The 14,536-nt window shown below is 39.3% G+C and overlaps 1 protein-coding gene across 6 annotated transcripts in view; it reads right to left on the bottom strand.

Moving 5' to 3' along the window:
• Positions 1–14,536, bottom strand: part of LOC127622948 (nectin-1-like) — a 331,151-nt gene that overhangs the window by 188,702 nt on the left and 127,913 nt on the right. The window contains exon 6 of one of the 6 annotated variants that reach the window (XM_052097144.1): positions 4,145–8,594. The exons of the other annotated variants lie outside the window; for them this stretch is intronic. Within the exon in view, the coding sequence (XP_051953104.1) occupies positions 8,086–8,594 (509 nt within the window). The 3' untranslated portion in view covers positions 4,145–8,085. Of the gene's footprint in view, positions 1–4,144; positions 8,595–14,536 lie in introns of those variants that run through there. 6 annotated transcript variants of the gene reach the window in all.

Raw genomic sequence — 14,536 nt, 5'->3', positions numbered from 1 at the left:
TCTTTCACAGTTTATCAAAGACAATGAGACATTTAATTATATTATGAGACATTATAATTAATATATTTGATAGTTGGAAAGCCATTGAAAACGATATCAGAGGATAAAAAGTGCTGAAAAAATCCTTCGCAGTATATTACAAGAGACGTAATACAGTATAATGTTGTATTAGCTTTCTTTGATAAGGATAATTGTAATTGCAACAGAATGACGATATGTTCTTATTAAACAGATTATTTAAGAAGACATGCGTGAGTAATGTGACCACGCAGTTTAAAACTTAAATAAATATGCCTAATAAATAATACAAATTTGGTTAAAAAAGGAGATTAGCGTGAGAGTGTGCAATGAGAGATTCTCTCTCTTCCTCCTCCTCTTCCTCCTTCCTACAATGGAAGTTTCAAATAGTCTCGCCTATAGTATTTTCACAAGGCAGTAATAAATTGCATGATACATAATGGCAGTACAAGTAGCCTACACAGTGCCTTGCACTCTAACCAGATGATCTATTCATATTTAGACAGGTCTATGAGTAGTTCAGTACTGATGCACGTCAATTTAATCCTGTTCTCTGTGCATTTGTTCAGTTTTCCATACAAAGGAACAGAACTTTAGGCTATGTGAGAGTCGCTTATGATTCAGATTTATTGAGTCGATTTCATTAATCTCTATGATTGAGCATCAATACATCTGAAATCTTACTAAAGCTACAATTATTTCTTTAAATAAATTCTGTGATAGTTAGGTAATACATTTCGGCACCTCAACAAGGTTACAAACAACTTCAATGTCTGTCAGTATTTCCTTATTATTTTCAAGTTGAGAAGACAAACTCCAGGATATACTGGCCAAAGTGATCAGCACCTTTGGACTGGACAGCTCCCGTAACAAGCACTTACGTTCTACTTTATAATGAGCGATATATTGGAAATGTATATATATAAACAAAATGAGTGAGACCCTACTTGTCTTTGTATAGTAGAGAAATGTAAGCGCAGCATAGTTCTAGCGGGAAGACTAGCAGCTGTACATCATCGCACCTTTAGCTAGGTAACTCCTAGCCAATCAGATGTAAGCCATTGCTTTATAGGTCTGCTCACAATCTATCACTTTGCTGCTTCAGTGTGCTAACACGGCAACCTCCACCACCCCACCACCACTTGTTGAGTCCTGTCCTGTATCGGGGTAGGCTCATCGCCCCTGCCTCATATCTCCGTGTACAACTTCTTCGGACCACAGGACGGGGCTTACGCCAAAGAGAGACATTACATTACTGTTTTATAATTCATCAAATAAATGTCATCTTAAACTTCACTCAAGTCTGCGAGTCTTCCTCTTAGAAGTACCACAGATGCATTGATGCTAGTCTGGGAAAATGGTATTAGTGGCAAAATTGGTGAGATATATAGATTCATGTGACACAGACTATAAAATCCAATTATGGAATTACTGTACAGGGTAAACTCAGAACTGTTAGTTCAGAGCTAAAGGTTGACCATTAATAAATATGTAAATATAGAGTACGCACTCAGTATCAATTAATTCTGGTTGTATCATAAAACTGCCAACTAAATAAATGCTAAAGAGCAAAGAGTACAGGATGTGTCATCTATGTACATACACATTAGGTTCAATTTCAATTGAAATACGAACAGAAAAATACTCACAGTTTCAAAGTGAATACCTGCAAATTCGAGAGTAGACTGAATTGACATTGTCAGTTTGTATTACCATATTATGGCTTTATAACATGTAATATCTTTTTAATTAATTTTCTTTTATAACACTGACTTTATGGAAACTGCAATGAGTTGTGCAGATCAAATGAATTCATTAAATCAGTTATATGATCAGAGAAACTGCATTATAATTTAAATCTTAACCTTGAACATCTACTTTATCTTTCCTTTCAAACAATTTATACAAAACACACACACATACACACACACACACAAACACAAACACACACACACAAAGACAAAGATCCCCCATTTAGCCTTAACAGACTGTAGGGGCAAGTGCTGTTAGCGAGCACCTATGAAGGCCGGAACGGTACACGAGGGGGTGGGTGGCCAGCACACACACACACACACACACACACACACACACACACACACACACACACACACACACACACACACACACACACACACACACACACACACACACACACAGGAAAAGAGGAACTAGTAACAATTCCTATGAAGGCTGTTTTTATATTAGTTGAAACAGTACCAAGGCATGCTTAATGTATTAGAATCACAGTTACGATGCATTAGAATACATTATAATATGGCTCTCTGGAGTGGACTACATGACTGATTGGTCAATCATGCAGCCAAATATTTTGTATAATAACTGCTTAACTATATCATTGATCGTTTTCAAATTATGTTCTATGTAGTTGTTCTAGTTTTATGTATTTCATGTCACTTCATAGATTCATTTTTGACATGAAACAAGTCATTTAATCTCCAAACAATTTAAATAAAAATATCAAATTCATGTCTGTTTATTTGCTTATTTAGTATAATTATTATTATGATTATAATAATTATTAATAAATATACATTGTATTGAAATGCATTTCTAATTGTTGTTATTGATTTCAAAAATCTGTAAAAACAAAAAGTATTTAAAATAACAGTAAATTTACAGTAAAATAAATAAATAAATAAATAAACGTTTAATGCACTACGAATTGGCATTGGTGACATTAAATTTACAGTTTATAACCTACTGGAATTACACAAATATTGCTGCTTCATACTTGGAAAAAATATTATGTAAAAAATATCTTAAATAAACATTTTACTGTAAATTATCAGGTAATTTATTAACTATTTGTACCAAAGAATCTGACAATATTTGACAGTAAATAACACTATTTTACAATGAAATCACATGCACTGTCTTTAAATATATTTTTAATCAGATATGGTTTGTTAATCTACAGTTAACTAATTTACACACATTCACTGTCACATTTTTACATTATTTTTCTATTAAAACCAACTATTTGTTTTTGTATTATGTGTATTATACGGTGTTATTAATACATTCAATGCATTATACTGTATATACAGGCTTCAAATAAAGTGTTACCAAATAACTTTTCAACATTTAAAAAACAAGCTTGTGTAACCTTGGCTTGGGACAAGCCTTTAAATACCCTATTTCATATCAAATTCATATTCCTACTATGACTGTGTCATTCATATGGAAGAGTCTGCACGTAGCCAAATTCTCTTCCCCTGCACTGCTGCTGGGTGCCACAGCATGGAGGGCAGCACTGAAGGGAATGAGGCTGATTCTGTATCATTTAGGCTTATCACGAGTGAATATGCTTTCAAAAGGCCCATGGGGATACAAAGAACACTTTGAGGAGATAGACAGGAACAGCTGCTCTCCAGGAACCCTAGTAAGAAAGTCTGCACTCTCTCATTCCCATCTGAGAATACTTTTTCAGGGCTGGCTCAGCCAATGAAGAGCTGATTTTAAAAGCACTAAGTGATGGAAAAGTAATTGCCCATGCTGTGAAAATGGACCATGCACATTGTATCATTTATTCACATTGAAATGAATGCTGTAATATTTTTGTTTTGTTTTGTTTTTGATTAAAACTGTCTAAATTCTAAAAGTGAATAATTTGCATTGCTTGAGAGAACTATTGGTTTTCAAGGTAGGGAGGCTACATCCAGCTGTTACTATTAGATTCTGCAGCTTATTATGGGCGTTCTATTGTACACAGAAGAAAGCTCTTAAAAGCTGTGTCAAATGCATGAGTTACAAGTAATTTAACTGCAACTAATGCGAGTACAAGATTACGCAAGGATATCTAATTTGTGCGTTAAGTGTACATGCACATTTTTGTATGTTTGGGTAGATGTCTACATGTACAATATCAACATATACACAGCATCCTAACCATTTGACATATTAACAACTTTAGAGATGTTCAAGTGTTAGTGCAGTTAGGGCTTCCCAATGACAACAGTAAGGCTAAGTTAGGCTGATGCCAATGTTAGAGAGAGAGAGAGAGAGAGAGAGAGAGAGAGAGAGAGAGATCCACTTTTAGAACTTAATGTGTACCATACAGAGTTAGAAGAAAATACACAAATAAAAACAGTGAACCGGGATGAAGTATCTTTGAACACTGAAATCATTTAATGTTTTAAAGCAAATACAGTTTACTTCACTGGGTCAACAAATGTGAACAATATATATATTTTTTCATATCATTACCGACCTCAGCAGACATACATTCACATGGCTGCATGAAGACAAGATCTTTTTGTTTGTTTCGGTTTTTGTCATTTGTTTTGTTACAGTTATGTACAAAGTCATTGTAATGCATCAACCCCAGGTCTCTATACAGAACCCACTGACATATCAAAACCAATCTATCGAAGTCAATGTTAAAGTAGATTTATGGCAATAAGCTATACATCTCCAATCGACTGAGCAGTCTAATTCGATTCCTAGTTCAGTTTGCATTCAAAGTCCCTGACTTTTGTTCAACCCCTTACATACACTATACTCACCTATAGTTTCCAAGTTACATACATTATTTACAGTGGAATGTCAGGCTTTGAAGTGGGCAGTTAGAAAGACATGAGGCGCTGGAATGGAAAACCAATAATTATTCTAGAAAATATTAAAGAAGAAATAAAAAGCAATACTTTTGAACTTTGTCTTTAGAACTGCAATAATAAAAAAGTACGCCCATGCGCTTGTGCAGACTGTTAAATGTTGCAAGAAGCCTCAACACCAACAGCGCCAACAGACAGACTACTGTAAAAATAAATAAATAAAAAAACAGTTGAAATGGGTCAATAAAAATGATTCGATTAATTTGTGTTTTCTTATCAGACATATAAAGCCGTTACAGCTATTTGGTGAATGGGTAACTTGTGCTTTGCTTAACAAAATAAAAAGGACCCTTGGGTGAATGGGTCAAAACGACATGTTAATGAGAGAGAAAGGAAAATAACTAAACAGTAAATTAACTTGTTGGAACATAGGCTTGTGCTTTAGCAAAATGTCCAATTTTGAGCTGGTAACCGAAGTAATGATGGACCAGAGATGGGCTGCTTGAAGACAATTAAAAAAAAAAATACAACTTCTATAATATCATGCTGCTGTCTTAAAATTTGATGTACAGTGAGAGCAGACAGGACACAATAACAAAACAAAAAATAAAGAAACAAAAAAAATATATATATATGTAAAGGTCTCGGACATAAAAAAGTAAAACCTTACATCTCACATGTCATAGGCACTGCAATTTATATGAAATTGCACACTGACTTTATTAAGCTAAAATACAAGATTTATCATAAAACCAAGCGACAAATGTACAGTTATTCATCATCTATTTTAAGTCAAATCAAAGTACGTATGAGGTCTAGCATTGAGGATTCACAAGTTACATAGGTGTATGCGTATTCCCATAGGTAATCGGCACCAGCAGAATTCGAACGTGCATTAATTTCCATTTAAACCCCACCCCTTTGTTCACTATTTTGACTAATTTGATAATGCTTTCAGATACCAATAGCAGTGCAGTACTCTCATCTACATTTAAGACATTTTACCACATTTACTTTAAACAGACTGATAACGCTGTGAATTCGGCAACAGAAGGTCGAAAGTTCTGCTGTTGAAATTGATCTGTGCTTACCTGAAAATGTAATCACTGTCCCCAGTGGCTGAAGCTGCAAGTGTAGTTCATAGTATGGGCGTGTGTGAGCTCCACTTTCTGGGAAAACGTCCAAACGTGGCACCCAAAGCAAGTTGTAATTTATATATATATATATATATATATATGCATTTAGTGAGGTTATTCATCTCTGGAAATGAAATCCTATTGTTGACAACTGCTCTACCATTCACAAACACCTAAATCCAAGTCTGGCGGTATTCTCCCATGAACGGCCAACACATAAGACGAAGGCTCTGGCTAAACTGGAAAAAAAGTGGTACAAAAGAAAAAAAGAGAGGCATGCTGTAAATTAAGGCTTCGCAGCCTGCCAGGTATGTTGACTGATGTCCATATAACTTGATGAATTTCCAACTTTCAAAGATTTACATGTTTGATGTGTTTACACTTTCTTGTAACTCTTTGTTGATGCAGTTGTATTCATTTAAAATTTACTAAATGTTTGTAGCCAACTCTGAGGATTGAGAAAAGATTTGGAATGGTTTCCTGGCTGAAACAGCAACAGATCCTGTGGTTTTAATATCCAACAGTACATAAACCTGGTGGTTTCATGCCTCTCTGTGGTGCCCATATTTCTGGGCAATGGTAGCCAGTCGCTGCCATGTGCACCTCTGATCTCACTTTGGCTTCAGAATTTGCACATTTCCGTTGTTTCATTCCCATGACTCAAGCCATTAAAGCTGAAGTATGTAACTTTCCCTGTTAAAATACTTTTTTCTATTCAACCTTAATAAGCAGAGACAACTAGAAGTATGCCATTCATAGGTTAATTTTAAGGAAAACTGTAAAAACTTTGTCTCTGTGGCACAATGAAAATCTGCGACCTGTCTGTACAAACACAATAACATTTACTCAACCACTGTCGCGAGTTGAGGGCTGGACCATCTTCTTTGATTGACCAATGGCAGACAGATTGCTTATTCAGGAAGCTGCTTTGAAAACAAATTTTTGCATTTTTGCAATACAATTTGGAGGCTCTAATGGTGTAGAAATTACATACTTCAGCTTTAACACTACCTGCTCTAGGAAAAACTGCATCCATAAAAAGTCTCTAAATGGTGGTTGACATAAGCGTTAAAGGCTTGTGGAACCTAAACTTTATCATTGAACCTGTTCATATTTACAAGATCTTGAAAACATTTTGACCTCATAATTGATCACTCTAAATCACCAAATCTAAATACCAATCACCCTGGCTTTATAACAACACCATATTATACAGGATTATCCTTTTATGCCTTTATGAGTTCAGAGGAAATGGACTTGGCTAAAGCACTGCTATGAAAACAAAACACATGTTGGCACATTCTGGATGGATGGATTGACTGATGAATGGACGAAGACCAACAAAAACTGTCATGGACATTTGCTCCTCACTTGTTCTCATCAGTTTTCGGCATCAGGGGTGGGTGTTTGCAGTATTTCCAAAAGGTTGCATGCTTGACTGCAGTGTACATACATGACTAGCACTGCAGATCTGCCACTCAGCTCTCAACGTTGAGCCATCATAGCAGTGTCTTAAAATAAATACTGTTTTTGGACAGCAGTCCGCACCCATGTTCTTTTTTCCATTGGATCGTACTGTTTCAGGCAATGCATTTAGCTACTGCATGCCACTTAGTCACTTAGCTCTGGACCTACAGACAATAGGTCCCATGGATGATGGGTGTGCCAATGGGTTGCACTAGGAACAGCAAAATCATGATGTTTACAGAGACACAATAATGCTAATTTTACCTCACATATATCTGTAAGAATTGCTAATTTAGTTCCACATTTTTCTGGTAACCAATACTCCATATAAAAAGCAAGATTATACAAAAAACAAACAATAAAACGACTTTTAACGTAAAGGCAATATGGTAATGAGATAAAAAAGACAAATGAACAATAAAAAGATCGTACATCCAGTGTAAGACATTCACAATATGACCAGCAAAATACCTCTTCCCAAAACAGTTACAGTCTCTTTTTTATACATTTAATACATTTATAATAACAACAAAATGAGACAAAAATGATAATACACTGTAATAGTTTTCAAGCAACCTGCCTGTCCAGCTTTAGTGGATGTTGATTGGCATCAGTCATTGAGATTACCTCTTGCTGTTGTAGCAGGTTCATCTTAAAGCGTGCTGATATGTAATGATACTGATGTGTTGATGCTGCAAGCAATTTTTCTATAGCTGTTTATTTCGATGGACTCTGATGAGAGCAGAGGTTACTGGGTCAGGGGGGTGGGGTGAGGTGAGGTGAAGATTGGGATAAAACACGTGGCGGATGGGGGATTTAGTGATGGTGGTGGTTGGATGCAGGAGAGCGCAAAATGTTGTAATTTTGTTTCCATTTTGTTGCATGCCACTCTACACGTACCACTCTTTCTTTGAAATAACCGAGCCGTCGGTTTGGGAGACCATATCGTCTGCGATCTCGGGCTCAGGGTCGTATTGGAATGCTAGAGTCCGTTCGTCGTAATCGTGACTTTCGCCTTCATCTACAGTGAAGTAGGGTCTCTTCAAGTCCTCGGAGTTTCCGTCAAAATCCCGATTGCCACCCTCGAAACCACCGGGCCCACTTACTTGTGCTGGCTTCTTTTCATCATCCGAGTCGTCAGGGTACTGCAGGTTCTTGGGCATCGGAGGATGGGCAGGCATGCCACCAGCCTTGCTGTATCCATTTCCGAACACATGCTTTTTGGTGCTGTAGTCACCCTTAAAGGTGCGCTGGCGACGGTGCAAGAAGAAGACGAGCAGTGCTATGGCGGCGACCAGCAGGGCCACGCTACCAACCGCGCCGCCGATGGCAGCGCCAGAACTATGCTGCTCCAGTGGGATCTCTCTGCCATCAGGTGATGTTGGGTAGTTAGGGAATTCTGGGTAGGAAAAGACAGATGGAAGGGGAGAGTGTATCAGTGCTCTGGTGGAAAGGAGGTGCATTTGTGAAGGTGCTCATTTTTATGACAAGGAAAGGAACATAGGAAAGGTGAAACAAAAGGGAAGACAGGAAGGAACCCCCCCAACCCCAGTTCACAGTTGCATGTGTTTTATAGCATGTCAAAAATAACAAGCACTCAAGCCATCTTGTTTACGAAGTTAATGACCAAAAGTCTTGAAACTTAGGGCACCTACAGTGTTTGACAGATAAGAACGCGTAAGATGTCGAGCCAGTTTGAAAACAAGCGGAACTACAGCAAATTGAATTTGCAAAAATGGAACCCACTTTTTGAAATTCTCTTTGGTCAATGGATGTCTATGTAACATAAATATTTGTCTTGTTTTCCAATAAATATCTAAACATCCTTAATGAAATATTCCAGGTTGCAAATTAAGATCAATCGACAGTATTTGTTGGATAATGTTGACTACCAGAAAAAAGGTCTAGACCATACTTTTTCTTTCTTTCCTTTTTTTTAAATAAGAAAAAAATCTGGGTTACAGTGAGGCAACAACGTACAATGGAAAAGATATCTTGAATTAAAATAATTTTTCTCACTACATTTGCATTAAGTATAAATACAATTTACATTTCGTGAGATTTATGCTTAAAAAAAGTGATAGGTTGTCACTCTTTTACTGATTGTTATTGGCCATGATGGTTTGTAATTGATCTTGATTAGTTACTTCAACTTTTAAATATGCATGTGATACACTATTTGTTTTCAAATACATGATGAAGGTCACATGACCGAAACGTTATATTAATTAATTAAATTGTTTATTCGAAAGCATCAGCAGTGTGCAGGATTTAATTTTTTTGTATTATCTCAGTGAGATTTATGCTTACTGGAAAACAAGACAAAAACACTGATTAAAATTATTAATTTTTTTGCATTATGCTGTAGCACAAGTTACAATTTGACCAACATTTGGCTGTATAACAGAGCTTAACTTTTGCAAACCCGTGCAAGTCCAATTGAAATCCCTATTGAAATCAATGGACTCACAGTGCTCTCTGACGCAGCGTAACTCGAGCGTGTAGGCACCCTTAATAATTTAAGTAATTCACAGTAACTCTCCTTTAATCTGTCTGGAAATAAAGCTTGCACTCACAGAAATGATTAGAGCCTGTTCCCTATAGACAATAAAACAAACTGCTCCTTAAGTCTGATCGACATAAAAAACATGATTCATATAAGTACAGATGGCAATTCTTTGAAGCTCTTGGCCAAGCTGGTTTATATGGAATTCCTTTGTTTATTCTCTTTTATTCTAAATGCAATGACATATAATTATTTTCCTTTTTAATCAATGAATGAAAGAACAGTTGAAATCCAATATAGTTTCAGGTTAAAGGCAAACCAAACACTACCATTGAGCTTTCAAAAGTGTACAGCATCTCTCAAATCATTGATGTGGTTTTTCCAATTGTGCTGAACCATGATTCCACAGCAAGGTTATGGTACTGACACCCACAACAGATGGTTATAGCTGAGACATTGGTTATGATTTTGTTTTCAAAGCTAAAAAAAAATAAAAAATGCATCCAACAAAGCAAATCACACAACATGTAATAAGGCCATGCAAGAAGTCAGTAAGGCATTTCTCAAAAGTTCACCCAAAGCACAGCGATATGCAAACAGCAGTAATTAGAGTTGGAAAAGAGATTCAAGTGTACGCACACACACATCCACACAAAAGCGAGACATGCACTGTAACTTTTTCCAGCATTGGATAATTTACAATTGCTAGATAAGCTAAACAGCTTATACGCTTACGTGCCGTTTCTGAAGGCTTTTCTTTGTGTGCGATTCCCAGGGAACACACAGTGATATAAATGTATACCTTGAATGCATTGTAAGCCACTAAACTATCTTGGCCAGGTTGGGAGACCACCTAACCACCTTTTGTTATTTGTTTTATTTAATTTTTATTCTGCAGGAAAAAGAAAATAAATTAAAACTTTGCCTAGTATCAATTAAACATACACCCAACCAAAGCATCAGCAACCAGCAAAATGTACCCTTCACAAACTGTTGTGTTAGCACACAATGGCTTCTGATAACAACAAGCATCATATTTACAGTCTAAGGTCTATGCCATTTAAATGTATTAAAAGAATATGCACCTTAAAAAGGTCAGTCGCTGCATTGTGAAGGTTCTGCCTACCGTATTCGATGGTGACTTATTGAATATAGGCAGTAACAAGTCGGTCAGGGTGAGCTGCATTTGATATATTCCAGCTCCTTAATGAGGCTCTATCCCAGACCTGGCAGAGTACCATCTGGTAGCCCAGCACATACACAGTGACGGTTAGATATTTCTCAATGACAAGTTCAGACAGTTTGTGAAGGATTATGGTCAAAAAAGGCAAAAAGCTCTAGGTATTCAATCCATCTAGTCCCTTAATCGAAAAATATGAGATAAATTCTAAAAGGGAAAAGAATAAGGCTTAGCGCACTTTGAGAACATGCAACACTCACATAAAGACCAACAACATCAAAGCTATGCAAACTTGATTTCACTCGTTGTTGCATTCTGAAATGTAACACAACACAATAGGGCTGGGTAAAAATATAGACTTTACAATTAACCGCAATCTTCAATTGAACAATCCTGATATTGTTTCATAAATCCCAAGATCGATCTTTTACTCGGTGCGCAACCCTCTATAATGCAAATATGCAACTAAACAAGAAATGCGCGTGTGCACTTAATTATGTCTGATGGCTACTATTATTACTGTGAAGGATGAGAGTTTATAAGTATATAAGCTGTTTGACATATAGCCATTTCAGCTGTTTCCCCCCCTTGAGCATGAATAAGTGCAGAGAACAACCCTGGGCACTTCGAAAGCTAAAAGAGAGTATATATTCTAATAATAAAAGAGTATATTTTCCTCAAAAAGAGTGGCACTGACAGAGAGCATCTTTTTAAAGATGCCTTTCCATCTGTGTATATTTCCTGGTTGCGGTCGTTAACTCTCTGCATCTGAAGGCCACGATCGCTGCCTCACATTTCTGGGCTACAGCAACGATGACACAGTGTTCATGGATGGCTCATAATCTCACTCCGAGAGCATGACCATGGCACCATTGCGGTCGTGGCTATCCTTTTTAAAGGGGAAAGCCACTCCAGCCGCTCCCAGCCCCGTTCCTTCTACCTACGGGTACAAGGCCGCATCAGTTAGCATTGGAGGCAATTTGGGGACCCCAATGGGAGTGGTTCCTCTACGGACCTCCCATTCCCCAGTATGCTCATTTACTACGGTCGAGTTCAGGGATGAGACAGGCGGCTCGCCCCAGCGTTAGTTTGATGTCATATTCGGGGCTCGAGAGCACGATGCGCTCTCGATCGCCGCATCGGAGAGCAGGCTAATCCAGTTGCCCGCAGGACTCCTCGACTGGACTCCCACCTTCGGGTGTAGTCGCCCAGTCTGAGGCCAACACAGAGCTGGCGGCCATGATTGCCCAGGCTGCTGCGAGCGTTGGGCTTGAGTGGAAACCTCCACCCTGCCCTGAGCCCTTGCAGCTTGATGATTGGTTCCTGGGCTCAGAGCGCAGCTCATGGCCACGCCCTGCTCCGGTTCCATTCTTCCCAGATGTCCAAAACGAGCTAATGAAGTTGTGGCAGGCAGCTTTTACTGCCCAGACCCTACTCTGAGATTCAACGGTGGGGTGGCCAGGGGGTACACAGCGATTCCCCAGGTGGACAAGGCAGTTGCGGTGCACCTGTGCCCGCAAAACACTGCCACCTGGCAGAAACGCCCGAGACTCCCGTCCAAAGCCTGTAAGTCCACGTTATCCTTGGTGACCAAGGCTTACAGTGCAGCTAGACAGGCCGCCTCCACCCTGCATGCCATGGCCCTTCTGCAAATGCACCAGGCCAAGGCACTGAAAGAACTGCAAGAGGGTAGTCCCGACCCGGGATTGATGTAGGAGCTGCGCTTGGCAACCAATCTCGCACTCCGGGCAATGAAGGTCACGGCATGGGCTCCCGGGTGGGCGATATCCACCTTGGTGGTCCAGGAGTGCCACCTGTAGCTTAACCTGGTCAAGATGAAGGATGCCAATAAGGTAAGCTTCCTTGACGCCCCTATCTCCCAGGGTGGCCTGTTTGGTGACCCCATCGAGGACTTTGCCCAGCAGTTCTCGGTGGTCAAAAAGCAGAAGGAAGCTATCCAGCACATCCTGCCCCAGCATGGCTCTAGGTCCCGCACCCCATCTGCTCGTCACCAAGGGCGTCCCCCTGCAGTGAAGAAACTCGGCCCCAGGAGAGGTCGGAGGGGTGGCTGTCCCCCTCCACCTTGAAGGTGTATGTGGTCGCTATAGAAGCGCACCACAACGTGGTGGATGGTCAGTCCCTGGGGAAGCATGACCTGATCATCAGGTTCCTGAGAAGCGCCAGGAGGTTGAATCCTCTGAGGTCACACCTCATTCCCTCGTGGGATCACTCTGTGGTCTTACTGGGCCTAAGGATAGCCCTGTTTGAGCCCCTAGAGTCAGTTGAGCTAAAGGCTGTCTAGTTGAAGACTGCCCTCCTGACTACGCTCACGTCCATCAAGAGGGTTGGGGACCTGCAGGCATTCTCTCCATCCCCGGGAGGAGGCAGGCCCAGCCGTGTTGTTGCTGTGTATGGTGCATGCTTTGCACATCTTCTTGGACTGCATACAGAACTTTAGACGCTCTGAGCAGCTCTTTGTCTGCTTTGGCGGACAGAGGAAAGGGAACGCTGTCTCCAAACAGAGGATTGCCCATTGGATCGTGGATGCCATAGCTTTGGCATACCAGTCCCAGGGCGTTCCCTCCCCTCCCTTACTCTATAAACTCATCAGTCAATCATTGTTTCTCCCTTACTCTAGAAACTCATCAGTCAATCATTGTTTTGAGGAATGAATGGCAATGCTTAAAATTGCCAAACAACTGAAGATTTCATACAAAGGTGTACACTACAGTCTTCAAAGACAAGGGACAACTGGCTCTAACAAGGACAGAAAGAGATGTGGAAGGCCCCTTTACAACTAAACAAGAGGATAAGTAGATCAGAGAATCTAGTTTGAGAAATAGATGTCTCACATGTCCTCAGCTGACAGCTTCTTTGGATTCTACCTGCTCAATACCAGATTAATGTACAACAGCAAAGAGAAGACTCAGGGTTGTCACATATAAACCAATGATTGCTATGTTTGTAACTCACAATAATTTTGAGAAAACAGAAAAAACTGTGAAAACACGCACACCACAACAATCATCACACATAATAGGTTTTCAAACAGTTTAATTTCCTGTGTATACTCAGTTAAACTACTATTTTCTTTTTAAAGCACCTCTAGTTAATGTCAATGCAAATGCTGAGGCTATCTGGGTGCTGTTCCTCAAAATGAGGGGTTCAAGGGAACAGTCTTCCTTCCTCTCAAGTTCAATTACTATGACAATATACGGCTAAAGCCATTCAAGCAAAGGAACCCATTTATGTACACTCTACTGCTCTCTCTCACTATTCCCTCCCCTCTTTCTATTCTAGGTTTACTCAGAGAGCATCCACACTGTGGATTGGCCGCCGGTGATGTGGCCACTCTCTGCTATCAGCTCTCAAGTCTTAATCTTGCCTTTAATGGGATTAGATGAACTGGGGCCTTCATTATAGAAAAAGAGAGAGAGAAAATCCACAGGGTTAGAAGCAACAGAGTTGAAAGCAACAGAGCCATCTTTCACTAATTCCTTCCACTTTCCTTCATTGCACCTTTCCCCAAGTATCTCTCAGCTCTCTCTCCATCACTCTAATTGGTAAACTTATTTTAGTACCCGTTGATCTTTATTCCCCATTATTTTTCTGTTGAAGGCATGTGTTTATACTGCTACTATATTTATGACAGCAT

The sequence above is a fragment of the Xyrauchen texanus genome, chromosome 29, assembly GCF_025860055.1.
Source record: "Xyrauchen texanus isolate HMW12.3.18 chromosome 29, RBS_HiC_50CHRs, whole genome shotgun sequence".
In the NCBI taxonomy this organism is placed as follows: domain Eukaryota; kingdom Metazoa; phylum Chordata; class Actinopteri; order Cypriniformes; family Catostomidae; genus Xyrauchen; species Xyrauchen texanus.
Note: the sequence above shows the minus strand (reverse complement) of the source record. Positions and strands in the feature narration are given on the sequence as shown.